General features: G+C 42.4%; 1 protein-coding gene across 9 annotated transcripts in view; it reads right to left on the reverse strand.

The window, feature by feature from the left end:
* Window positions 1-8,830: 8,830 nt before the first annotated feature.
* AADACL3 (arylacetamide deacetylase like 3) overlaps window positions 8,831-26,910 on the reverse strand; it is a 160,597-nt gene continuing 142,517 nt past the window's right edge. For 8 of the 9 annotated variants that reach the window (XM_061383255.1, XM_061383254.1, XM_061383250.1 and 5 more), the window contains 4 exons: window positions 18,368-18,501; window positions 15,337-15,553; window positions 13,280-13,343; window positions 8,831-12,107 (listed from right to left, as the gene is read on the reverse strand). In XM_061383255.1, coding sequence (XP_061239239.1) covers window positions 11,333-12,107; window positions 13,280-13,343; window positions 15,337-15,553; window positions 18,368-18,501 — 1,190 coding nt within the window. In that variant the 3' untranslated portion in view covers window positions 8,831-11,332. The remainder of the gene's footprint in view (window positions 12,108-13,279; window positions 13,344-15,336; window positions 15,554-18,367; window positions 18,502-26,910) is intronic. The other variant, XM_061383259.1, reaches the window with a different exon arrangement.

Genomic DNA, 26,910 nt, shown 5'->3' on the forward strand with positions numbered 1-26,910 from the left:
ATTAAGGATGATGTTTTTGTAAATGCCATTTATTGAGTTCAAGAAGTTTCCTTCTATTCTAAATTTGCTGAGACAGCTTTCATAAATAATATTTAATTATTTGCATCTATTAAGATAATCACAGTTTCCTTCATTGAATCCATTAATGTGATAAATTATATTGATTAATTCTGCAATGTTAATTTCTAGTATAAACTGTCGTATATATGATCACGATATAGTATCTTTTTTCTAATATTTCTGGATTCTGCTTGCCAAATGTTTTTTAGAAATGTTTTGTTTCTATATCCATGAGTAAGACTTTTGTAGCCTGAATGTTTCATTTGCGCAATTTTTTTGAGATTTTATTATTATGATTAAGTTAACCTCGCAGAAAGAATATGCCTACTTTTTATATTCTCTAGGACAGTTTACATAAGATTAATGTGTTTAATCCCTAAATATTAAGTAAGTCAAGGCATCTGGGCCAGGAGATTTTTGTTTTGTTTATCTTTGTTTAAAGGCTTTTCATTGTAGACTTAATATTTGTTATTAGTTACAAAACTAATCTCATTTTTCTCTTTCCTTTTGTGTCCATTTGGCGAGTTGTGTTTTTCTAGGAATTTACACATTGCATCTAAATTTTCAAATTTGGGGTTGTACGTTGTTCATAATGTCCCCTTGTTTTTTTAAGTATTTCTAGGATCTCTGATGGAGTCCCTTTTTTATTTCTAGAATTTACTCTTGCACGTTTTTTTATGTATTGGTCTCAGTAGATAATGATAAATTTTATTAGTCTTTTCAGACAGCCAAAATGTGGCATTGTTGATCAGCCCTTTTGCATCAGTATTTTAGAGACTTTGCCAAAAATATGCACATAAAGATAAGCATATTGGAAAGTATAAAATACTTTTTATAGTCTTTTTAATTGGAATATAATTGCTTTTCAATATTGTGTTAGTTTCTGCTGTACAACAACATGAATCAGCCATATGCATACATATATTGCCTCTCTCTTGAGACTCCCTCCCAACCCTTATCCCACGCATCTAGGTCATCAAACAGCACCGAGCTGAGCTCCCTGTGCTATATACCAGCTTCCCACTAGCTATCTAGTTTATCCATGGTAGTGAATATATGTCAGTGTTGCTCTTTCATTCACCCCACCCTCTCCTTCCCACCCCGCCCGTGTCCGCAAGTCCGTTCTCAGTGTCTGCATCTCGATTCCTGCCCTGCAAATAGGTTCATCAGTACCTTTTTTCTAGATTCCATATAGATGCCTTAATATATGATATTTACTCATTCAACTATTTTAGGAAATTCTCAGCTATTACATGTTCAAATATTGCTTCTGCTTCCTTTCTTTCTGGAACACCAGCTGCATATTTGCCACAACTTTCTCACTGAATCCTCAAAGTCTCTGGCCCCCTTCTGTATTTTCTATCCTTTTGCTTCTTTGTACTTCTGAATAGTATCTTCTGATCTATATCCCAGCCCACACATCCTCTCTCAAGTGTGCCTAATGTGAAATGAAACCTGTCCATTGATTTGTTGCATTTTTCAGTTCTAAATTTTACTTGATAATAATCTATGTATATATGCTACTTTTTATAATTCCAGGTTTTTTTTTAACTTCTGAATTACAGATTATTCCTTGTTGCCACAAATGTTCAAATCTGTAGGTTTAAAAATCTACAGATTTATATATTTCAGACTTATAGATTGTAGTTATGTATTGTGTTAGTCACTAAGTCATGTATGACTCTTTGTGACACAATGGACTATATAGCCTGCCCGGCTCCTCTGTTCTAGGGACTTCTCCAGGCAAGAGTACTGGATTGGGTTGCCATTATATAAAGATTTATATATTCTATTTATATAGATTATATTTATAAATATATATATATAGAGACTTTACTTGGACATAATAAGCAGAGCTGTTTTATAGTCTGTGGCTTCCTTTCTTTTTACCTGTTGTTTCTGTAGGTTTCTATTGCTAGTTTCTCTCTTCTCATAGGTCTGGTATCTGAAAAACTAAATGTGAAAATGGTATGAGGTCTAGGATGATACTATCTTCCTCCAGAGATGATTGCCATTTGCTTTTCCAATCACCTATACCTATTAGAAATGGGATTACTTTATTCCAGCATAGGTTCAGACACTTTTGGTGTCTGCTCAGCACCACACAGGAGGAGCTACAGCAGACTCGGCAAGCCACAGGAGAAGGGTCTAATTTCAGAGAAGGTGGCACCCTTCTATGGTGGGACCTCACAGGTGGATAATGAACTGACTTCTCCCAGTCCAGTACATACTAGAAACACTTCTTAAAGATGGGCAATCAGCTTCGGGTTATTGCACAAGGAATGGGATTGGGGATGGGGGGAAGGGGTTGCTGAGTACTCAGACAAATTTGGCTTCCACTTCAAGTCCCACCTCTAATCAGCTGTTTCCTTTTGACCAAGTTCCTGGGTCAAGCCAGCTTTGGTGTCCTAATCTGTAAACTGGGAGTAATTTCATGGCTGCAGTCACCATCCACACTGATTTTGGAGCCCAAGAAAATAAAGTCTGTCACTGTTTCCACCTTTTCCCCATCTATTTGCCATGAAGTGATGGGACCAGATGCCATCATCTTATTTTTTTTAATGTTGAGTCTTAAGCCAACTTTTTCACTCTCCTCTTTTGCCCTCATTAAAAGGCTCTTTAGTTCCTCCTCGGAGAAGGGGGTGACAAAGGATGAGATGGTTAGATGGCATCACTGACTCAATGGACATTAGTTTGGGCAAAGTCTGGGAGACAGTGAAGGACAGGGAAGCCTGGAGTGCTGCAGTCCATGGGGTCACAAAGAGTCAGACACGACTTAGCAACTGAACAGCAAAAACAAAATTGGGAGTCAATATCCTATACTTCATGAAATAAGATTATGAGAATACAATGAAATGTCACCTACAAAACACTTCATAAAATACCTGTCACGTATAAGACGTCAATAAATGCTCAATCCTCTCTTTCCTTTGTGCCTAAACCAAGCCTGCTTTAGCAACAAAGTCCATTCCTTTCCCTGTATTAGAGGAGTGAATTTGGGAAATTGGGGCAAAAATATCCCAAAGGGAACAATTGTATATTCTTTTTGAATAGAGAATTCCTGAGCACAAAAACAGCTTGTTACCCCACCAGGGGATAAGCTATGAGTCTGCTAACCAGCACATCTGTAACTGTCCACTGAACAGCAGATACCTAACCACAACTTACATTGATTCAGCCTGCTTTACACAAACACCCAGATGTGCTCAACATGATTATCCCCATTTCAAGGCAAGAAAACTGAGGGCTTAGAAGGTTAAATAAATGTCGGGCCTCCAACTGGTTATAGATTACGTGTCTGCCATCACTCTGCCTCTTTGCAGAAGCTGCTGTAACAAACCCAGAATGCAATATGTCTCTTCAACTTAAAATTAAAACTGCTCTATCCTTTGGTGATGACAAAGCAGGGAGTTGTTTCACAATAAGGAGGGCAGACCCACACTTGTGGGTTTTTCCCTGCAATAAGAAGTGCTTTGAAACTAAGCCCCAGGCACTGCCTTATCAGAGTCAACCTTGTACAGCCATTTGCAAGAAACCAGCTGCAATGTTGGAGCAGGGGTGATCTAGCCAATAGCGAGTCTTGGCAACCTGGGAAAGAGGAGTCAATCTGTTGACTCTGGTGTCCTTTACTTTGCTAGATGAAGATAAGGATGTTAGAGTTAACACACCAGTAACTTTGCAGCCTGCCCCAACTCCTCAGATGATTCTTGGAGAGGTTCATTTGAGTTAAGGACATTTCCCTTTAAAATATAGACCTACCAGCCTGATAGGTCCCACGCAACCAGGTGTCAAGCACTTTTCAATTTTCTTTCAAAATCAATTTTCTTTCTGTTTTTGGGATTGGTGGTTACAATCCAACTACTTCCCTCCCAGCTGAGATCTGCTGGGGCAAAGGGGGGAATGGGACAGACATCTTTATTATTATTATTATTATTAATTTTTGGCTGTGCTGGGTCTTTGATGCTATGTTTGGGCTTTCTCTAGTTGTGGTGAGTAGGGGCCACTCTTTGTTGCAGTGCCCAGGCTTAGTTGCCCCATGGCACGTGGGATCTTCCCAGACCAGGGATTGAACCCATGTCCCCTGCATTAATAGGCAAACTTCCAACCACTGGACCACCAGGGAAGCCCTAACAGGCATCTTTACAGTATCTATTAATGTGGAAAATTGTGTCAGGCCAGGGATAGATTCAGTCCTTCTTGAATCTATCACAGAGAATCACACATATAGAAGCAGGCACATGCAGATACGTTCACTAAAAATTTGTAGGGAATGACTAAGAACTGTAATAGAGCCATCCCATGGATTACCATGCAGTTGCTATATAGAGCAAGAGCAATCTATATGGTTTGCTAGGCTAGATTTCTAAGATACATTGTTGAGTGAAAAAAAGTGGTACAACAGGTTCAGAATAATCTCTGTTATATACAATATACAGCAAAGCCATCCCACAAAATAATACTCTGTATTTCGTAGGTACCTATCTGTACATGTGAAAGCCTAGCAACAGGTTTTAAAGGGTTGGGAAACCAACCCTGCACACCTCAAAGAAGGTAACAGCTGATACATCCAGATCAAAAGGACTAGAGTTGAGGGAGGGTGGTCAAAGAGACTTTAGCTTTATCTCTAAAAGGAGATATTTTTATAAAAGGGAATTCCCTGGTAGTCCAGTGGTTGGGATTCTGTGCTTTTACTGTGGAGGAGGCAGGTTCCATCCCTGGTCTGGGAAGTAAGGTTCTGCAAGTAACATAGTGCAGCCAAAATAAATAAATAAAAGGAGACTATATTTGCATATCACTTGCTGCTGCTGTTCAGTCGTGTCTAACTTTTTGCAACCCCATGGACTGCAGCATGCCAGGCCTCCCTATCCCTTACCATCTCCCAGAGTTTGCCCAAGTTCATGTCCATCGCATGTGTGATACCATCCAACCATCTCATCCTCTGACACCCTCTTCTTCTTCTGCCCTCAATCTTTCCCAGCATCAGGGAATTTTCCAATGAGTCAGTTGTTCACATTAGGTGACCAAAATATGGGTGCTTCAGCTTCAGAATTATCCTTTCAGTGAGTATTCAGGGTTGATTTCCTTTATGATTGACTGGTTTGATCTTCTTGCAGTCCAAGGGACTCTCAAGAGTCTTCTTTAGCACCACATCACTTACATAAAGAGCCTCTTGATGAAAGTGAAAGAGGAGAGTGAAAAAACAGGCTTAAAACTCAACATTCAAAAAACTAAGATCATGGCATCCGGTCCCATCACTTCATGACAAATAGATGGGGATACAATGGAAACAGTGACAGACTTTATTTTCTTGGACTCCAAAGTCACTGCAGATGGTAACTGCAGCCTTGAAATTAAAATATGCTTGCTCCTTGAAAGAAAAACTATGATAAACCTAGAGAGTGTATTAAAAAGCAGCGACATTACTTTGCCAGCAAAGATCTATATAGTCAAAGCTATGGTTTTTCCATAGCTTTGGGCTTCCCTGGTGGGTCAGATGGTAAAGAGTCTGCCTACAGTGCAGGAGACATAGGTTTGATCCCTGGGCCAGGAAGATCCCCTGGAGAAGGAAATGGCAACCCACTCCAGTATTCTTGCCTGGAAAATCCCATGGACGGAGGAGCCTGGCAGGCTACAGTCCATGGACTCGCAAAGAGTCGGACATGACTGAGCAACTTCACTTTCTTTCTTTCTGTGGTTTTTCCAGTAGTCATGTATGGATGTGAGAGTTGGACCATAAAGAAGGCTGAATGCTGAAGAATTGATGCTTTTGAACTGCGGTGTTGAAGAAGACTTTTTTTTTTTTTTTTATACATGACGCAGAGGGATGGTACGGGGAGGGAGGTGGGAGGGGGTTCAGGATGGGGAATATGTGTATACCCGTGGCGGATTCATGTTGATGTATGGAGAAGACTCTTGAGAGTCCCTTGGACTGCAAGGAGATCAAACCAGTCAATACTAAAGGAAAGCAACCCTGAATATTCATTTGAAGAACTGATGCTGAAGTTGAAGCTCCAGTACTTTGGCCACCTAATGCAAAGAACTAACTCATCAGAAAAGACCCTGATGCTGGGAAAGATTGAAGGCAGGAGGAGAAAGGGACGACAGAGGATGAGATAGTTGGATGGCATCACCAACTCGATGGACATGAGTTTGAGCAAGCTCTGAGAGATGGTGAAGGACAGGGAAGCCTGGCATGCTGCAGTGCATGAGGTCACAAAGAGTCAAACACAACTCAGCAACTGAACAAGAATGGAAATGAAAATATGATTGAAAGTGTGGTTAGCTGTAATACTGACCACAAGTATCTGCCACTCTTCTTATTCTCCTCTGTCCTGTCAACATCAAGCTTAGTTGACAGGACATAGGTTTTGTTTGCTCTGACCAGTGGAAGGTGAGCAGAAACAGTGAGCATCACTTCTAAACAGAAGCTTGGGGAGCCAATGTGAGTCAACATGCTCTTTTCCCCTCTGCCATGAGACTGGAGATATCTCAAATAGAGGCTGCTCCATCAGCCTGGATCTGGGGGTAGATGAATGTGGAGCCATGCTGCCACTGACCTTTGCTAAGGTGCTTCAGTCGTGTCCAACTCTTTGCAACCCTACGGACTGTAGCCAACCAGGCTCCTCTGTCCATGGGATTCTCTAGGCAAGAATACTGGAGTGGGTTGCCTTCCTCCAGGGGATCTTCTCGACCCAGGGATCGAACCCATATCTCTTACATCTCCTGCACTGGCAGGTGGGTTCTTTACCACAGAGCCACCTGGGAAGTCGCTGACATTTGAGGGTTGTAATATGTAATTCAGCAAGAAATAGACCTTTGCTTCATAAGATACTGAGACTGTGGTGCCATTTGTCACTTCAGTGGAGCCTGACCTGTACTAGCCTGTATATCACTAGCGAGCCCAGAGTTAAGAGGAGACAGCAGGCAGGTACTCCAGTGCAGAGGATACAGGGGTAGAGGGAGACAGGGTTTAGAGCCAGACAGGTAGGGAGGTCCTGGCTGGAGGTGAGAAGTACCCTGAGAAAGACACCATTTTTTTTTTTTTTTTTTACTTTGCCCTAAGATCTTGTCCTCAATTGCCTTCTGACAAAACAATTTTGGTTACAATGCATTATCTTTTATCTGATGGCACTTGCCATGGGCAAACTGGCAGATCTTTGCAGGGAAATCCTGGGAACTTAGTGAGAAAACACTCCCGGAGTGTCTGGGCTTAAAGGTGGCTCCATCTTCCCTGAGCCGAGTTAGCAGGGCATGCCAGCTGTCCATTCCCAAATGGGGCTATGGTTACCTATTTCAAAGCCATTGTGACTTAGAGAAAGCTAAAGTAAAGCTGGAATCAAGATTGCCAGGAGAAATATCAATAACCTCAGATATGCAGATGACACCACCCTTATGGCAGAAAGTGAAGAGGAACTAAAAAGCCTCTTGATGAAGGTGAAAGTGGAGAGTGAAAAAGTTGGCTTAAAGCTCAACATTCAGAAAACGAAGATCATGGCATCTGGTTCCATCACTTCATGAGAAATAGATGGGGAAACAGTGTCAGACTTTATTTTTGGGGCTCCAAAATCACTGCAGATGGTGACTGCAGCCATGAAATTAAAAGATTCTTATTCTTTGGAAGGAAAGTTATGACCGACCTAGACAGCATATTGAAAAGCAGAGACATTACTTTGCCAACAAAGGTCCGTCTAGTCAAGGCTATGGTTTTTCCAGTGGTCATGTATGGATGTGAGAGTTGGACTGTGAAGAAAGCTGAGCACTGAAGAATTGATGCTTTTGAACTGTGGTGTTGGAGAAGACTCTTGAGAGTCCCTTGGACTGCAAGGAGATCCAACCAGTCCATCCTAAAGGAGATCAGCCCTGGGATTTCTTTGGAAGGAATGATGCTAAAGCTGAAACTCCAGTACTTTGGCCACCTCATGCGAAGAGTTGACTCATTGGAAAAGACTCTGATGCTGGGAGGGATTGGGGGCAGGAGGAGAAGGGGACGACAGAGGATGAGATAGATGGCTGGATGGCATCACTGACTCAATGGACGTGAGTCTGAGTAAACTCCGGGAGTTGGTGATGGACAGGGAGGCCTGGCGTGCTGTGATTTATGAGGTCACAAAGAGTTGGACATGACTAAGCGACTGAACTGAACTGAACTGAAAAGAAAAGTCAAGAAAGCAAAAAATAAATAAATAAAAGCTGCTGGCAAAAAGACTTGACACTATCAATCTGCCTCAGATCAGAGGGTAGCTAATACCTCGCTGCATGGGAAATGACTCACATAAGGTCATGTAACTCAGTCATGTCTTTCACTTTAATTCTGAATGATAGGAAAGAAATGAGCTAATGGGCTACAGGGCTTGGCAGAAAGGGTTTACTGTCTGACCAGAGCTGCTATGCTCAGTGTCCCACCAACTACAAGGCCTTGGGTAAACTACTGAATCAGCTCACCTTGAGCCTTACTAGAAAGTGTCAGGAAATGAGTGTTGTTAACATCTCTGGGCTCAGTTTCCTTACGTGTAAAATGGGCTTAAGAGTACACATTTTGTAGATTTCACGTGTACACATAGTGAAGGGTGGGGTGGGGCAGGACAGCATAGCTGGTGTATTAAGACTGAAGATGATGGCTTGCTGAATGAGAGGGCACCAGCCCCTCACACAGGGTCAACAGGAAGCTCCCCCCACATCCAAACTCTCTCTTTGAGGAAGTGAACACGTAGGGGTCATTTCAACTGAAAGTACAACTTCAATACACTCACACGAAGGAGGTAAAGTCACAGTATTTATTATTTACAGATCCCAGAAATGGGGGTGGGGTGGGGGTGTGCAATGAGCAGGGGCAGGGAGCGCAGTCCTCTGTTCCAGGTCATGAGTGAGCAGGAGATGAAGAACAGGACAGCAAGCAAGCACCTATTCCTTCTAAGGTGTTGGGGTGGAGGTCACTGACTTTTCACAGGATCAACTCTAAAATGGTTATTTTAAAAGATGACCAGGGAAAAAGCAGAAACTTGTGCTGGAAATCCTAAGCACGGGTCTTTATCATAATGTCCAGACTCTGGATGTGAGCAGAGCTGTCATACCATGAAATGCCTAGGCAGCAACCCAGCATAGCTGTTTTTCATCACAGTGAGGTGGCAGATTTAAACAGCCTTGTATGGAGCCTAGCATGCAGCGGACTCTCAGTGAACATTCATTCCTACCCCTTTTCCACTCCCTGAGCCTCTTCAGGAAGGACAGCCATGAAGCATAAAGGAGAAGAGAGGAGTATCATGTCCCCAGATCAAACCAACCATTGTGAGTGAAAGGGCTTCATCTCCCCCACTGCCTGCAGAAGAAAGCAGCCTCAGAAATAAGCCCACCCAGCACTCTTCCATACCTAGTGGAAGTGGGTGAAAGGGTAACCCACTGTCTCCACTGGGCACCATCTTCCTGTAGCTCAGCCACTCCTCACCATCCCACCATTGAAGAGCTGACCACCCAAATTTCCAGAAGGTCAGCTCACTTCCTTCCACCTATCTCCAGAGCTGGGGGTGAACCAAGGCCACAGTACAGGCCCAAGGCCACCAATCAGCTCAGAGACCTGTCTCAGAGGGGACAATTCAGTAAAAGCTATGTGCTTTTAGTGAGTGATTCCGAATTCTCCAACAAAGCTGGTCTTCCTGTTGTGAATGGACCAAGAAGCCATCCAGTGGGATTCCTCTCTGCCCCACATGTCAGCTTGAACATTCACCTGAATGCAACTTAAGGGCAAACATGGGGCCCTTTGTGCAGTAGACTTTGTGCAGGTCCTTTGGTTCTTGGCCTATAAAAGCCACTGGCCAGTCAGGAGCAGAGCCTCCTGAGGACCAGGTGGGGCCAGCCTGAGAGCTTGGGCTATCCCTTTCAAAGGAATTTTTATTCCTAAGTGGCAAGTGGTCAAGTTGCCCAGTGGTCCTTGACATCTCTTGCCACTTCCAAGGACCTTGTCTCAGGCTTCAGTTGGGCTTCTACAGTAGAGTAAGTGTTGATGTGAGGGAGAACTCATGCACCCCCCATGCCCATCCAAGCACAGATGGAACTGACCCCACCCTCCACTCCAAGGAGGGCACAGGACTTGGGCTGGTCAGTCACAAACTTCCATGTTCTTGGTTTTAGCAACTGGATACACCACTCAGAAAACCAACAGAGCCATCAAGTTGCAGTGTGATTTTTGCTGGGACTGCTGAGAATTAAGTAAATTCATTATAATGAACTTGATTATGGGAAAAGACAAGCCAAATCTAGAGAGGGGAAGGTGAAGTTCATAAGCATGGAGTATAGTAAAGAGAACGTAGCTGGTGATACTGTTTGAGTTCCTGGATCAAACCAGGACTGATTTATCCTTGCAGTTTGTAGTTACATTAGCCAATATATTCTCTTTGATTTAGGCCAGTTTGAGCTGGTTCTGTTTTCTTAAAGTAGTGATAGTTCTCACTAACATATCTTCAGTTCTTTGGGCCCTCCTTTGATTTCCACTGTGGACATGGTTGAGTTTGATCAGATTTCATCGTCATAGATCTCCAGCTTGGGACTTAGCTTCCCTCTGGACTCTGCTGCTTGAGCACATACAATATTGCTTACGAGCCTTTGACTAAAAGCCTGACTTTGACTCCAAGAGCTCCAGTCTGCCTTTATCCACGACCAAGTGTCAACCACTATGGAAAACCTACTCAATCCATCTTCACTCTTCCAGTCCAGGCAGTTGAGACTCTGAGCTCAGAGAAAGGGCAGGAAAAATGTTACCATGTACCCAGAGGAGGAAAATGAAACCAGTTTCTGCACCACCACCCAGCACTAGGACATCAGGACCCCTGCCCTCTGAACCAGATTGGAAGAGGCCCACAAGATTGCACATGATGCTCCCAGCTTATTCCAAGGTCCAGACAAGTAGACACTCCTGTTGCCCAAAGCCTGGATCAGCCTGGGCAGCCTGAACTCTCCCTCAAGGAGGCCATGAATGGTCTTTACTTGCTCATTCTCTCTTGCAAATGGTCACTTAAGAATGTCAGCTGAATTTTTCCCTGACAGTGATCATGGACAGAGAGCCCACCTTTTCCCTAAACTTGTCTCTTCTGCTGTTCTCCTTTTAGACATCAGAGACATGCATTCTAGGATTCCAGAACCTGAAGTAAGATGACATGGTAACCTCCACACTCTCCGCAGTCCTACCCAGCATCACCTACGTGAACAACAGGGACCCTCGATGAGAACTAGATGATGGCAGAATCCACACTTTTGCAACTGCAGCAGGAAGGAAAGATGGTCACAGCCCCTTTATGAAATGAGCCACAGCATCCAGAATCCTCGAGGAGCAGGGGAAGTAAAAGAAGCTCATGTCAGCGGTGGTCAACACTCCATGAAAACCATCCTCCATGTGGTGCCAAGTTACTCTAACCCCTAGGTCCTCCAACCTCTTCTTGTACAACAGCGAATCGTCCCGAAGTATATCGTACTCACAGCTCACGATGCAAGCTTCAGGGAGCCGAGACACTACTTCATCGTCTGCAATCAAGGGTGAGTTTACCACATCTAGGGTGATTTTTGTCTCCAGATAGGCAGCCTCATTCAGGGGCTCACGGAACATAGGCAGGTAACCTCTCTTCTTAAACTTGTCTGGGATGTTTTCTGCACTCAACCACTTCCTGTACTTTTCCCAGACTTCGGCAGGCAAGTGGGCGCCTTTCAATATAGTGCTTATCCAGGAGGGGCTGATGTCCAGGTAACCACACCAACAATAGAAGGCCAAATTGTGGTTAAGCAGTGGTATGTTTTTGTTTTGCTGATGGGAAGGGGACTGGAAATTCAGGCCCTGGAGAGCGGAATAGATGAGGATCTGAGCACGAATCTTGGGGAGATCAGAACGGTCCACAAACTTTTGACAAAGAACCGTTGCCACGCTCCCGCCCACACTGTCACCACAGACTATGACCCGGGCTGGATCCACCCCATACGTATCCAAGGACTTCAAGAAGTGCATTGTACCCACCATGCAGTCTGTTAGTATCACTGGAAACCTATGCTTAGGCATCATGCGGTATCTGAAAAGGAATCAAGGAATATGGTTTACACTTACCACTCCTACAGGGCCCAAAACACCTGTGTCTAACATCCTTCTACCCATATTTCTTCTATAAAGTTCTTTTTCTGAGGCTTGAGAACGTGAACTCAAAGTAGAAGGCTTAAATGAGATGATAGACAAAGCCTTCAATGCCCAGGCACATAGGCTCAGAAATGCCTGAGGACTGACTTCTGTCAATTTTACTTACTTCACTGGTTATATCCCCACCAAGATGTTGGCAGTGGATATCTCTTCCTGGCATGTGCATTTAAATGAAACTGCAGGAACAGCTTCACATCAGAAGGAACCACCGAGGCCCTGGGTGATGATGTGTCAGGCAGCAGGCAGGACACCCAGGGAAGGTCTCTGTGCCCTGTTGAGGTTCCAGGTCGTGTGGTGACTCGCCCAGATCAGTTAGGAGAGACAGTGGCATTTTCATTTTTCCTGCTTCCTTCAGTGGGTCTCACCAGGGTGGATCCCCCTCTCTGGAGCATGGAAATGATGTGGCAGTGTTTGAGGCTGTCCTGGTTACAGTGCAGGGCATTGTGTACATTTGGTGGAGGGAGGTACTCAGTGTGTAGAAGGTGCAGGGCTGTTCTGCTTCACATACAGTATTCCACCCAGACATGCACTGGTAGTGAAGTTCTGCCCCGGATGTACTTTGCAAAGACCACCCAGATGTACTTTGCAAATACCACCCCCTATCCAGTTTCCAGATGATGCAATGCTCTAAAGGCATCCTCCCTTGTGGCTCAGCTGGTAAAGAATCTGCCTGCAATGCAGGAGACCTGGGTTTGATCCCTGGGTTGGGAAGATCCCCTGGAGAAGGGAAAGGCTACCCACTCCAGTATTCTGGCCTGGAGAATTCCATGGACTGTATAGTCCATGGAGTCGCACAGAGTTGGATACGACTGAGCGACTTTCACTTTCACTTTCAAGGGCCACCTGCAGGAGGAATGCCCCATCTCTGCCTCTCCCTGCTTCTCCCTTCCTCTCTTTCTTCCCTGCCCTCCTGCTCACCATCATCTCACAGCCCATCCTGTGCTCCTGGCATCCCTCAACACCTGCCTGCCACAGACTCCTGGCTCCCTCCCCTTTATTGCCCCTGGGGCTCCTGGAATCCCAGCATCTCTCCACCCTTGCCTTACTCACCCAACTGCTAGAACCACTGCATCACTCTTCTTGCACAAGTTACAGCATATGCCATGGTATGTTTCTAAAAAATAAAAGGTTTGAAACGTTCAAGCAAGGGAGGTTAAGTGGGCTCCTTTTGCCAGCCATCCTCACCTGCCCCTTCTTAAGGATAACCTCAGAGGTCAAAGGGCTGGGTTGATTCTAACAAGGGTTTGCAGATTCTCCTCCAGCTGTAGTCAGCCTTCCTCTCTACTTTCTCACTCTCGTCTGTCGAGCTGTCTCAACAGCTTTCTCTAAGATTCACCCCCACCCCACACTTGCAACCCTATCGATTCTACAGTGCATTCACAGCATCTGAGAAGATGTCTGACCATGGAGTACAGTAGTTCAGTGGGTGAGCTATGGATTCAGACCTGAGTTCAGATCCCAAGTTTTCCTCCTTTTAGCTTGACCTAAAGTTGTACCGGGTGGGTCCCTTCACCTCCCTGAGGCTTCATTTCCTCTTCTGTAAAATGGATATAATGACAGTGATAGGGTTGCTGGGAACTTAGATGAGATGCTTTCCAATATATATTCGGTGCAGACAAATACTGTTTGATTCCACTTACACGAGGTATGTAGAATATAGAATAGTCAAATTCATATTCAGAGAGTACACTGGTAGATGCCAGGGTCCACTGGCGTGTTGGGAAGAGAAATGAGGACTAAGTGTTTAATGGGGACAGAGACTCAGTTTAGGAAGGTAAAAAATTCAGGAAATAGATGATGGTGAGAGTTGTACAACAATGTGGATGTATTTAGTGCCACTGAACTGTACCAATAAATATGTTTTATATTATGTGGCTTTTACTACAATTTAAAAAAATTTACAAAAAAGATTATGCATCTACACAGATTCCATAGTATCTGCCATGTAAATATTAATAATGTCAACAAATAAATATTGGCTCACTATCATTGATTATGCAAACCATAACAAAACCACGGTTGTATTAAATCCCTTATTCTCAAAGTCTACAGCAAAGAGACTCTGGCATTCCACAGATCAAGAAGTACTATGTAAAGGTGTTTTTTCTCCCTAATTTCTCCACAATAGAAAAAATTAAGACATATTAACACTGACCCAATTTTGTACTCATCCCCCCCCTCACTAATTTTCCTCTACTCTTTGGTCCTCCTGTCTGTCTGTACCAGAAATTTGTCTCAAGCAATACCTATTGTGAAATACACTTGTGTTTTCATTGTTTTTAATCCTTATTTACAACTAAATAGAGGTGGTTGTCACACATTTGAATGTACTAAATACCACCGAATTGTACACTTTAAAATGGTGAATTTTATGTTGTGTGAATTGTGTGTGTGTGTGTGTGTGTGTGTATAGAGAGAGAGACAGAGAAAGTGAAGTCACTCAGTCATGTCTGACTTTTTGTGATCCCATGGACTGTAGCCTACCAGGCTCCTCTGTCCACGGAATTTTCCAGGCAAGAGTACTGGAGTGCATTGCCATTTCCTTCTCCAGGGGATGTTCCCAACCCAGGGATCAAACCCGGGTTTCCCACATTGCAGGCAGACGCTTTACCATCTGAGCCACCAGAGAAATCCTTAATATATATGTATGGTATATATCGGAGAAGGCACTGGCACCCCACTCCAGTACTTTTGCCTAGAAAATCCCATAGACGGAGGAGCCTGCTAGGCTGCAGTCCATGGGGTCGATAGAGTCGGACACGACTGAGCGATTTCACTTTCACTTTTCACTCTCATGCATTGGAGAAGGAAATGGCAACCCACTCCAGTGTTCTTGCCTGGAGAATCCCAGGGACGGGGGAGCCTGGTGGGCTGCCGTCTATGGGGTCGCACAGAGTCGGACACGACTGAAGCGACTTAGCAGCAGCATGGTATATATACATATGTATATGATCTGGGCCCCGGTAACTGTCCTGGTGTCCCCTGGCCATTATAGCAGCTTTGAGACCTCAGGAAGATGATAGGAGTGCCACCTCCTGCTGAAAGGTGTGTCCACCTGGCTGTGCTCTGGGACATCTGTGCAAGGGATCTAAGGAAAGGACTCTTACTCAAGCTCCCTAGGATGCCCCCACCACCATGGTAGAACACAATGCCAGGCCTGAGACCGCTCGCGGGTGCCTTGGGCTGATACAGCTTCACCGGGATCGTCCCAAACCGGAGGTCCTTGACCACCACATCTGGATGCTTCTTTAGTGGCAGCAGATCGTGAACAAAACGGACAAATTGGGGCATAGAGCAGATTCTCAGTTTCTCAAAAATCAGCCCCTGTTGGTGAGAGAAAAGGAAATGGGATGAGAAGGGTTTCAGAATGTGCTGTGCCAGGGCTCTACCACCACAGTACCCTCTGCAGAGTGGCTGCAGACTGGATCACAAGCCTGCAAGTCCCCCACTATGCCTCCATCACTTGCAGAAAATCCATCCTCACTGAGACCCTCACTGCTCCAGTACCAGCACCTCTCAATCCTCTCTCTTCAGACACCCAGCCCCACAAACCAGGCTCTGGTCACCCTTCAAGGGACCCTAGAAAGGCTCCCACCTCAGCCTGCACATGTGGTCTTTTCCCAGGGAGGCCTTTCTGGACCATTCTGGTCATGATAGCCATCCTAAGCATCTGCTGCTATTTTAAAGAGTGGTAATTGCATAGTGGTTATGTTTTTTTAAAGGGATGGTGGGGCAGAGGGAGGTCTTATTTTTTAGAAATACCTAGAGAAATATTTTTAGATAAAAATAATATGATATCTGGGATCTACTTATAAGGAAATGGGAATGAAGGAAAACGTAAGGGCACAGATGAAGTAAGATTGGTTGGGAATCAATAATCATGAATAATGAGTTGAATGTCTGAGGCTTCTTTATACTATTCTGTCTCCCATCTTTATTCTGTCTCCTGTCTTTATACTATTCTCTCTGGGTTATATCTGTAAGTTTGCATGATAAAAAATATAAACAAGTAATGTGGGCTCTCCCCCAGGCACTCTCTTTCTAGTGGTTCCTCATCCTTTCTGTACCAAGGGCATTTGGGCTTTTAGCAAAGTTTGTGGCCTTTTCACAGAATACATTTGAATATATAAAATAAATACATAGGATTATTACATTTTACTGAAATATAGTTATCAAAATACTAGAGTAAATGTATGCTGTAATAATATACCTTCAGTACTTCCTTATTAGCATACTAAATAGAAGATCTAGTGGCTGGTCTAATACTATCATAATTTCAAAAGAACAAGGTACACATGCGATTGTTTGCAATCTGCTATGCCTGTAATAGGCTCTGAGAATATCCGTGATTCCTCTTGCTGACAAAGTTGAGGGTTCTGCTGTCCCAATGGTGATTTGTTCCCTTCATGCATGATGGAAGGAAATACCACATTTGCATTAGATGTTAAGTGAAAATGGGGCAATTTTCACCCCATCCAAACTCATGGACTCTGCATTCTGTTACCCTTGGCGGTTCTAGGAACTCCAGGTTAAGAAACCCTACTATACTCTACTGTAGCCCTACTGTTTTACTCTCCTCACAGCACCTCCCACTTTGTCATTTGGTTTATTTGTAGCAAGTTTGCTTATTTATTGCTGACTCCCCACCTGGCACTGCCCTGAGTGTTCAGACTGCCTGCAAGTCACCTCTGTCTGGGGCTTTATTTCTCTCACTCATCACTAATCCTCAGAGCTGGAAAGGGAGAATGATACATAGCAGTTACACAACTTTGTAGGAAAAAAAATCAAAAAATAGCAATAAGGCTAATATTTATGGATGGTTTACTCTGTGCTGGGCACATAAAGTCCACTCTGAGTAGATTAACTCATTACGTACCCACCAAGTGCTATGAAGCTGGGTCTCTTACTTTCCCTGATCCTGCAGATGAGGAAATTGAGTCACTGTATTTGGAAACCCAAAGTGTAGACTATGAGAGTCAAGGCCAGGAAAACCACAGGAGTGAACCATCCCATCTCATACAAGCTGACCCTACAGGTAAGAAAGTTGGCCCCTGAGTTCTCCTGCATCAAGGTTACATTGAGAACAAGTGCTTGCCATCACTTTTCATGAAGTAAGAGACTAAAATGTATCTTCTGTATTCAATCTCCATCAGCCCTCTGGAAAATCACAGCAAATACTAATTGGCAATATTTACACAATCCTTGCCATGATATACTTACAAGTATTTGATTAAATTATACAAACCAGCAACAATGAGCAGAATCTGACTATATTACAGAAAGAGTTTTCCATCTCTCAAAAGCAATAAAGTATTTTTCTAAAAAGTCACATTCTGGAGTTGCACTCATCTCTACTCATTTACTCATCTGCTGCATCTCTTTATTTTGTGGTTGGCGGGTTCTAGGTAGCAGGTAGCCAACACAGGCCCCAAATTCAGAACAATTATCCCTGTCTTCACCACTCCACAGAATGGTGGATGTCATGGAGAAAATAAGACAGGAGGTGGGGTGGAATTTCTCTGTTATCTGAGAAAGTGAATCATTTTTGGAATGTTGTGGCTCTTAGCCCAGGCCAGCTTGAAAAACATCAGGAAGAGGTTAAGAACCATGTTATCCAATAGAAAATCTTCAGGTTTGGTAATACACCGTCAGCCTCCATAGCCATGATGTGACTGTTAGTTTAACTGAAAGCTACTGGTATGTTCTTTTTCTAGTTAATGTTGGTTGCTCAGTCATGTCTGACTCTTTGCGACCCTGTGAACTGTAGCCCGCCAGGCTTTTCTGTCCATGGGATTCTTCAGGCAAGAATGTTGGAATGGGTAGCCATTCCCTTCTCCAGGGGAGCTTCCTGACCCAAGGATTAAACCTGCAAGGGCAGGCAGATTCTTTACTGTCTAAATCACCAGGGCAGCCCTTTGTTTTCTTAATCTGCTCTTAATCATCTGGAAAGAAAGTGAAGTTGCTCAGTCATGCCCGACTCTTTGCAACCCCATGGACTGCAAAGGCCTGCCAGGCTCCTCCCATGGGATTTTCCAGGCGAGAGCACTGAAGTGAGTTGCCATTTCCTTCTCCAGGGGATCTTCCTGACCCAGGGATATTATTCTCTGGAGGAGGGGACAAACAAAACACAAAACTCACCCATGTTATCAAAAGCTGGAGGATGCAGTTGAGGACCCGCAGTCTCATTGGATGGCTGATGGCAGCAGGGATATCTGTGGTGAGGAAGTGGTTGCTGAAGACCCATAGTCCGACACCCACGGAGGCCACACAAGCTATAGCAAGGAGCAGGAGGAAGAACGAGATCAACATCCTGCTGTTTCTACCGTGGGAGAGGCCAAGAGGAGACTGTGCTCAGGACAGGACCATTTGATACAGCTGGGAGACAGCTGATGTGCTCCACTTATAAACCACCACCTGCACTCTCCACCTTCCCATATCTTGCAAGCATTGGTCCAGCCAGGTGAGTCACAAACTCAGGTGAGGGCCTGGTTTTAGGACAGGGCCCATACAGAGGACAAAGTGGCTTGTGCAACCTGACCCAGCTGGAAAGGAGAACTCCAAAGTCCAAGTTTGCATCTAGCACTGCTACTAGAAATGGCCTTAGCTAAATGACTGCAAGGAGATCAAACCAGTCAGTTCTAAAGGAAATCAGCTCTGAAGATTCATTGGAAGAACTGATGCTGAAGCTGAAGATCCAATACTTTGGCCACCTGATAGGAAGAGCCAACTCATTGGAAAAGACCCTGATGCTTGGAAAGACTGAAGGCAAAAAGAGAAGAGGGCAGCAGAGGAGGAGACAGTTGGATGGCATCACTGACTCAACGGACATGAGTTCAAGCAAACTCTGAGAGATAGTGAAGAACAGCGGAGCCTAACATGCTGCAGTCCATGAGGCTGCAAAGAGTCGGATGCAACTTAGAGGCGGAACAATAACAAAGTGAATGTGGACATCATACACAGTGTTCCTTCCACTAACACTCTGACCTCTTCACCACCTCCTAATTCCACTCTGGTTGCGCTGACTAATCCTCAACCTCCCAGAGGCCCCAGGGCCTTGGAACTTACTATTCCGTGTGCAACATTCTTCCCTGAGACTTCAGCTGTCCTCAATCACTCCCCTACTGTGAGTCTCTGCTCAAATGTCACTTTCTGAGTGAGGCCAAACCTGGCCACCTTATTTAACATTGTAAGTCCCCACCAGTATTCCTATACCCACCCTGGCCCACCTGCATACTCTATTGCTATGGCCTTTATCATTGTCTGGGATACCACATGCTTCACTTGTTCACATATTACCTTGAATGTAACCTCTGTGAGGACAGGAATTTTTGTTTTGTTCCTCGCTTTCTCCTCAAAAGCTAGATCAGGGTTTGGTACTTAGTGGGTGCTCAGCAGTGTCTACTGAATGAAAGAATGAATGAACAGGCTTTGTCCTTTTCATCATAAAGCAGAGAAGAAAAAACTGAACTCACCTCTTTCCAGATTGGGTCAGAGATTGATATCAGCATTCAGAATCTTCCCTAACCACACAGTCCCTCGTCCTCTGTAATAATGATGATGTCTGCCATTTCTCCCACCTCCCCCACCCTCATGTCAGGGCAGTGGTTTTTAAACAAGGGGATTTTACCCCGCCCCCCTGGGCACATCTGGTCATGTCTAGAGGCATTTTTGGTTTTCGCCACTCCGTGGGGTGGGGACTGGCACTGGCATCTTGCAGGTGGACCCCAGAGATGTTGGGAAGCATTGTACAGTGCACAGAATGGTCCCCAGAACAAGGAATTTTCTGGTCCAATGTATCAATAGTATTGAGGTTGAAAAACCCTGAGTTAGTAAGACTTGGATTTGTATCCTGCTGAATGCCAGCATTCTGATCATGAGCAAGTTATACTCTCTGATCCCTCATTTTCAAATCTGTAAAATGGGAAGGATAATAATAGTACCCCCATGGAGTTGTTGGGTGAAACAAAGGCACTGTGTCTGTAAGCACCTAGCCTGAGCCTGGGTGTTTTGTTGTTCAGTGGCTAAGTCATGTCCCACTCTTTGTGACCCCAAGAACTGCAGCACTCCAGGCTTCCCTGTCCTTCACTATTTCCCAGGGTTTGCTCAAATCCATGTCCATTGAGTCAGGGATGCCATCCAACCATCTCATTCTCTGTCATCCCCTTCTCCTGGATGTGGGAACACTCAATACATTTCAGAGAGCAAGGCTGAGACAAGGTTTATAACAAAAGACAAAATAGGGCATTATATAATGATAAAGGGATCAATATAAAAAGAATATCATTCATTAACATATATGCACCTAATATAGCAAATAATTAAGCAAATATTTATAGACATAAAGGAAGAAACTGATAATAATATTATAAGATTAGGGGACTTTAACAGCCAACTTACATCAATGGACAGATCACCCAGACAGAAGATCAATAAGGAAGCAGTGAGACATAAATTGAAGTTGAAAGGAATGTCTACAGGACATTCCAACCAAAAACAGAACACACATTCTTTTCAAGTGCATATAGAGCATTTTCTAGAACAGATCACATACTAGGGGGAGAAAACCAAGACTCAACAAATTTAAGATGATAGAAATTACGTTAAGTATTTTTCTGAACACAATAGTATAAAACTGGAAATCAAATACAGGAAGAAAATGGGAAAATTGCAAACATGTGGAGACTAAACCATATGCTACTAAACAAATGTGATCTTAGAGAAAATGCTTTAAATTTTCACTGTTGAGCATGATGTTAGCTTTGTTATAAATAGCCTTTATTATGTTAAGGTATGTTCCAATTACACCAACTTTGTAGAGAGTTTTTATCATTAATGGATGATGAATTTTGTCAAATTTTTTTTCTATATCTATTGACATGATCATGTGATTTTTATTAATGTTATGTGGTGTGTCACACTGACTGATTTGCAAATCAGTCAAATTTGCAAATTTGCAAATCAATTTGCAAATCAAATCCTACTTGATCCTAATGCATAATTCTTTCAGTGCATTATTAAATTTGATTTGCTAACATTTTGTTGAGCAGTTTGCATCTATGCTTGTCAGGGATATTGGCCTATAAATTTGTGTGTGTGTATCTTTGGTTTTGGTATCTGGGTAATGCTGGCCTCATAGAATGAGTTTGGAAGCATTCACTCCCTTGATGTTAGCTCTTTATATATTGGTAAAGTTCACCCGTGAAGCTTTCTGGTCTTTGACTTTAGCTTATTGATAGTTTTTAAATTACTCATTCAGTTTTATTATTATTAACTGGTCTACTCAGATTTTTCTGTTTTTCCTGATTCAGTCTTGGAAGATGATATGTTTCTTCAAAATGGCCCAATTTGTAATCATATAATTGTTCTCAGTATTTTTTATGATTGTTTGCATTTCTGTGATATTGGTTGTAACTTCTCCTCTCACTTCTAATTTCATTCATTTCGGTCCTCTCTCTTTTGTTCTGGTACATCACCATTTCTTTTCTCTTGTTTCTATCTTTCTCCAAGCAATTCTCAACATCTGACATACTGCGTATTTCTACATATTCTCTTGCTATGTCTCATCCATGAAATTAAAAGACACTTGCTCCTTGGAAGAAAAGTTATGACCAACCTAGATAGCATATTAAAAAGCAGAGACATTACTTTGCCAACAAAGGTCCGTCTAGTCAAGGCTATGGTTTTTCCAGTAGTCGTGTATGGATGTGAGAGCTGGATTATAAAGAAAGCTGAGCACCGAAGAACTGATGCTTTTGAACTGTAGTGTTGGAGAAGACTCTTAAGAGTCCCTTGGACAGCAAGGAGATCCAACCAGTCCATTCTAAAGGAGATCAGTCCTAAATAGTCATAGAAGGACTGACGCTGAAGCTGAAACTCCAATACTTTGGCCACCTGATGCAAAGAGCTGACTCATTTGAAAAGACCCTGATGCTGGGAAAGATTGAAGGCGGGAGGAGAAGGGGATGACAGAGGATGAGATTTTTGGATGGCATCACCGACTCAATGGACATGAGTTTGAATAAACTCTGGGAGTTGGAGATGGACAGGGAGGCCTGGCGTGCTGCAGTCCATGGGGTCACAAAGAGTCGGACAAGACTGAGCGACTGAACTGAACTGATGTCTCATCAGAATTATCCAGTGACTTCCCTCCTCACCCTTAAGAAAAGCCAAACTAATCACAGTGGCTGAGAAAACTACCAGGAATGGTTTCTGTTACCCCACTGACCTCTTTTCATCCTATTTGTCTCCTCAGGCACTCTGCCAGTCACACTGGGCTCCCTGTTGCTCCTTGAAGGCATCAGGCTGCTTCCTGCCATAGAGCCTTAGTACTTTCTCTTCCCTCTGTTCATTAGGTTCATCTCACAGATATCTGCATGGCTAACACTCTCATTTCTTTCAGAATTTATGATCAGACAGGTCTTCCTTAACTATCCTATTTGTAATTCCATCAATTCCCCTCTGCACCAGAACTCCTCATTCTCTTTTTACTGCCTAGCAAATATCACCTTTTATCATACCATGCATTTATTTATCTCATTTACTCCATGAATACTGTAAGTTTCATGAAAACAGGGGTTTTTGACTCACTTAAAATCATTTAAAGTGTCTCAATAAACAGTGGTTGAATGAATGAACAGAAGGCTGAAAAATAGGAAATGCAAAGGCAAAGATGTAAGGGATTTTAAGAAAATATTAAAATTCTAATTTGGCCTGGTTCCTTCTGAGATGCCTGATTGCATTGCTGCAGTATTGTGGATACAGTGGTGTGGCATTTCCTGCCTTAGATGCTAACTCAATGCTGACTTTGCTAAAGGGAAGGAACCATTACATTTTGCATGGAGGTAGTGACTAACTTTCCCTCTCTCTACCAGATAATGTTGTTTTGAGCCTTCACTGCCACCAAAGGATCACTTCCAGATTTCTCAGCTGGGCAACCCATGGATTCTTTGACAACCCTTGGGATTCTACTCCTACAGAGTTATGCATTTCCTAACTGCTGTTCATTGTCACATAACAGGCATTTGGAGGCAGAGGAAAGGGAAGTCAAAGTTTCAGTTAATGACCTCTGTTGCTTTGGTGTGTAGGAGGCAAAATCATCTGTTGAGAGAGGGTTGAGCTAGGATAGAGATGATGAAATATGAACCATCACTGATGAGTCTGGGAAAGATGGCTGATAACAGAAAAGAGAGTGGTTGAGCAGGATAAATGTGTTTGGGAAAAACACAGTATTTAAGATGTTTGAAGTAGGTTTTAGAAAAATGCATCATTTGTGGTTTAAAATTTAAATGATTAACAAAATACATTTTAAAATTTCAGCCTCACCAATATCTTTAAAAATGTATATGTAGTACATATATAGGACTTCCCTGGTGGCTCAGATGGTAAAGCGTCTGTCTACAATGTGGGAGACCCAGGTTCGATCCCTGGGTCAGGAAGATCCCCTGGAGAAGGAAATGGCAATCCACTCCAGTACTATTGCCTGGAAAATCCCATGGAATATTACTCAGTCATAAAAAAGAATGAATTTGAGTCAATTCTAGTGAGGTGGATGAACCTAGAGCCTACTATACAGAGTGAAGTAAGTCAGAATAAGAAAAACAAATATAGTATGTTAATGCCTTTATATGGAATCTAGAAAAATTATATTGATGAACCTATTTGCAAGGAAGGAATGGAGACACAGTTGTAGAGAATGGACTAGTGGACGGAGAGAGGGAGGGAGAGAGTGGGATGAATGGAGAAAGTAGCATCAGCACACATACACTATCGTGTGTAAAATGGATAGCTGGTAAGAAGTTGCTCTATAACAAAGGGAGCCCAATCTGGTGCTCTGTGATGGCCAAGAGTGGTAGGATCGGGGGGAGGCGACAGAGGCTCAAGAGGGAGGTGATATATGTATAATTATGGCTGATGCATGTTGTTGGATGGCAGAAACCAACAGAACATTGTAAAAATTAAAAAACAAAAAACGTATGTTAAATATTGATATATATTTTTTTCATACCAAAATACTTTAATGGGAATATCCAATCCTCGCAAAGGTAAGGAAGCAAGAATATGTACATAAAGCTGTTAACCTTTCAGAACACAATTCAGCTATATGTATCACAAGGCTTAAAAATGCTTTATACCTTGAATATTAGTAGTAACTATTAGGTTGATGCAAAAGTACTTGTGATTTTGCAGTGTTGAAATTTGCCATTTGCTATTGGAATATATTCTTAAATAAATGTGGTTATGTTATACATCTTTTTAATGCACACTTCTCATTTTATGTTCTTTTGTTAATGACTTATTACTCGCTATTTATTTTAAATTTATTTGAGACTATAGAAAAAATGTTAGATAAAAAGCAAATTCCAGTGATTTTTTTTTTTAATTCGAGTTCAAAATGGGTTATAAAGTAGCAGAGACAACTCACAATATCAACAATGCATTTGGCCCACGAACTGCTAATGAACACACAATGTAGCGGTGGTTCAAAAAGTTTTGCAAAGGAGACAAGGGCCTTGAAGAAGAGGAGCATATTGACCGGTCATTGGAAGCTGAAAACAACCAATTGAAAGGATCACTGAAGCTGATCCTCTTAGAACTACAGGAGAAGCTGCTGAAAAACTCAGTGTCAACCATTCCATGGTCATTCAGCATTTGAAGCAAACTGAAAAGGTGATAGAGCTCGATAACTGGGTGCCTCACGATCTGACCGAAAGTCAAAAAAACTGTCATTTTGAAGTGTCATCTTATCTTATTCTACGCAATAACAGCAAACCATTTCTTGATCGAATTGTGATGTGTGATGAAAATTGAATTTTATACGACAACTGATGATGACCAAGATCAGTGGTTGAACCAAGAAGAAGCTCCAAGGCATTTGCCAAAACCAAACTTACATCAAAAAAAGATCATGGTCACTGCTTGGTGGTCTGCTGCCCATCTGATCCACTACAGCTTTCGGAATCCAAGTGAAACCATTGCATCTGAGAAGTATGCTCAGCAAATCAATGAGATGAACCGAAAACTGCAACGCGTGCACCTGGCATTGGTCAACAGAAAGGGCCAAATTCTCCATGATAACACCCAACTGCACATTGCACAACAAATGCTTCAAAAGTTAAACAAATTGAGCTACAAAGTTTTGCCTCATCTGTCATATTCACTCAACCTATTGCCAACTGACTACCACTTCTTCAAGCATCTTGACAACTTCTTGCAGTGAAAATACTTTACAACCAGCAGGATGTAGAAAATGTTTTTCAGGAGTCTGTTGAATCTTGAAACATGGATTTTCATACTACAGGAATATATAAACTTATTTCTTTTTGGCAAAAATCTGTTGATTGTAATGGTTCCTATTTTGATTAATAAAGATGTGTGTGAGTCTAGTTATAATGATTTAAAATTCATGGTTCAAAGCTGTAATTACTTTTTCATCAACCTAATAAATATGCTCTGGGTCCTTTGGCTCAGTAATTTCACATATTAAAAATATACATTAAGGAAATATTGCAAAGTACTAAAGAAAATTGCCTTATATATCAAGACAATCACTGTAGCACTTTTATAGCATTAAAATATAGGAAAACAACATAAGTATACAGCAACAGATATATAATTAAAAGGATAGGAACTATGATGCACACTTTTAAAATTATATCTAAAAGAACCACAAAAATGATTATACTGTAATATGAAAGAATAAAAGTAGAGTGAGAACAAACTATTCTAAAACACAATCATAACTTACAAAAAGGAAACAATACAGCATTAAATACAGTTATATATTAGAGAAGAGGTGAGAAGATTCTCTCTTATTCATATGACAACTAGAGAACAAACTTCAGGGCTATAACAAATTTAATGTAATCTGGGCAATTTGTTCAGTTCAATAAGCAAATATTGAGACCTAATAAATGCCAGGCAGTACCCTAGGTTCTATTGTGTATAAATGGCAGTTTGTGGCACTACAGAAGAATTTCAAAAGGAAAACATGTGTTTCAAACATGAGACATTTGAGTCTTGACAAGAAAGGAAGGAAAAAAGGAGAGAGAGAGGCAGAGAGGGAAGGAAAAGGGAAAAGTAGAAAGTAGAAGTATTTTATTGAGCTATCCCAGAGTTACAATATAGTTCTGCACTTCCTCAAAAATGCCATCATCCAAAGAAACAAAGAATATACAGTGGAGGAAAACAGTCTCTTCAATAAGTAGTTTTAAGAAAACTGGACAGCCACAGGCAAAAAAGAAAGAAAGAAACTAGATCACTACCTCACACCATACACAGAAATCAACTCAAAATGGATTAAAGGCTTGAATGTAAGAACCAAAACTACAAAACTCCTAGAAGAACACATAGGCTGCATGCTCTTTGACGTCAGTCTTAGCAATATCTTTCTAAATACATCTCCTCAAGCAAGGGAAACAAAAGCAAAATTAAACAAATGGGGCTACACTAAACTAAAAAGCTTCTGCACAACAAAATGAAAAGACAACCTACCAAACATAAAAAGATATTCACAAACTATATATCTAATAAGGGATTAATATCCAAAATACATAAAGAACTCATACAACTCAGCAACTAAAGAGCAAACATTATCCAAAGGGTTGAGGACCTGAATAGGCATTTTTCCAAAGAAGACATACAGTTGACCAACAAGCACATGAAAAGACATTTAACATCACTAG

Source organism: Bos javanicus, chromosome 16 (genome assembly GCF_032452875.1).
Source record: "Bos javanicus breed banteng chromosome 16, ARS-OSU_banteng_1.0, whole genome shotgun sequence".
Classification (NCBI taxonomy): Eukaryota; Metazoa; Chordata; class Mammalia; order Artiodactyla; family Bovidae; genus Bos; species Bos javanicus.